Source organism: Microtus ochrogaster, chromosome 21 (assembly GCF_000317375.1).
Source record: "Microtus ochrogaster isolate Prairie Vole_2 chromosome 21, MicOch1.0, whole genome shotgun sequence".
Lineage (NCBI taxonomy): Eukaryota > Metazoa > Chordata > Mammalia > Rodentia > Cricetidae > Microtus > Microtus ochrogaster.
The window spans coordinates 45,438,923-45,439,459 of record NC_022022.1 but is presented as its reverse complement, the minus strand read 5'-3'; the positions used below and the strand labels follow the sequence as shown (position 1 = coordinate 45,439,459).

General features: G+C 59.0%; 1 protein-coding gene across 1 annotated transcript in view; it reads right to left on the bottom strand.

Annotated features, from left to right (window-relative positions):
- Tyw3 (tRNA-yW synthesizing protein 3 homolog) overlaps nt 1-108 on the bottom strand; it is a 15,396-nt gene extending 15,288 nt beyond the window's left edge. Inside the window, exon 1 of the mRNA XM_005357493.3 lies at nt 5-108. Coding sequence (XP_005357550.1) covers nt 5-108 — 104 coding nt within the window. The remainder of the gene's footprint in view (nt 1-4) is intronic.
- Between the last annotated feature and the right edge of the window lie 429 nt (nt 109-537).

The following is a 537-nucleotide window of genomic DNA, read 5'->3' as shown; positions in this document are numbered from 1 at the left end:
GAGCTCCACCACCGCCACCGCGTCCTCGTCCACGCTGCCTTTCCGGCTGAGGTCCGCCTTGCTCAGGCTCTGCGCCTTCCAGCGGCTGAACTCTGTGCTGAGGTCCATGCGCGGGAGCGACCCGGGCTCATTCACCACGTGTCTCCGTGGGCGCGGCCCTACTGCCACCACGGTGGCCGCGGAGGACCAAACTCCTGCGTTTGCACGGTCACCGGAAGTCGGCCTCCGCCCCTTCCGTAGTGACGAGGAGGAACCCTGCAAAAGTTGGAAAGGCTGTCTGGTCTATCTTGCCGAGGAACTTCTCTGGAGCTTAGGAGGTTTTGATTCTTACTCTAGAGAAGGGTAAGTGGTTTTTAAACGTCGATCTCTCCAAATGAGCTGCGCTTGGTTTTGACTACTAGTCTTTCCTTCCCTCTGTCCCGGGGTACCGGCTACAACCTGGCAGTTGACCAGGACTGCAAGCTCCTAGGCCTGTCTGCTGGGAGGCTTTTAGAGAGCAAGCAAGCGGGGTTGGTGAAGATCTTCTCCCAGTCAGTG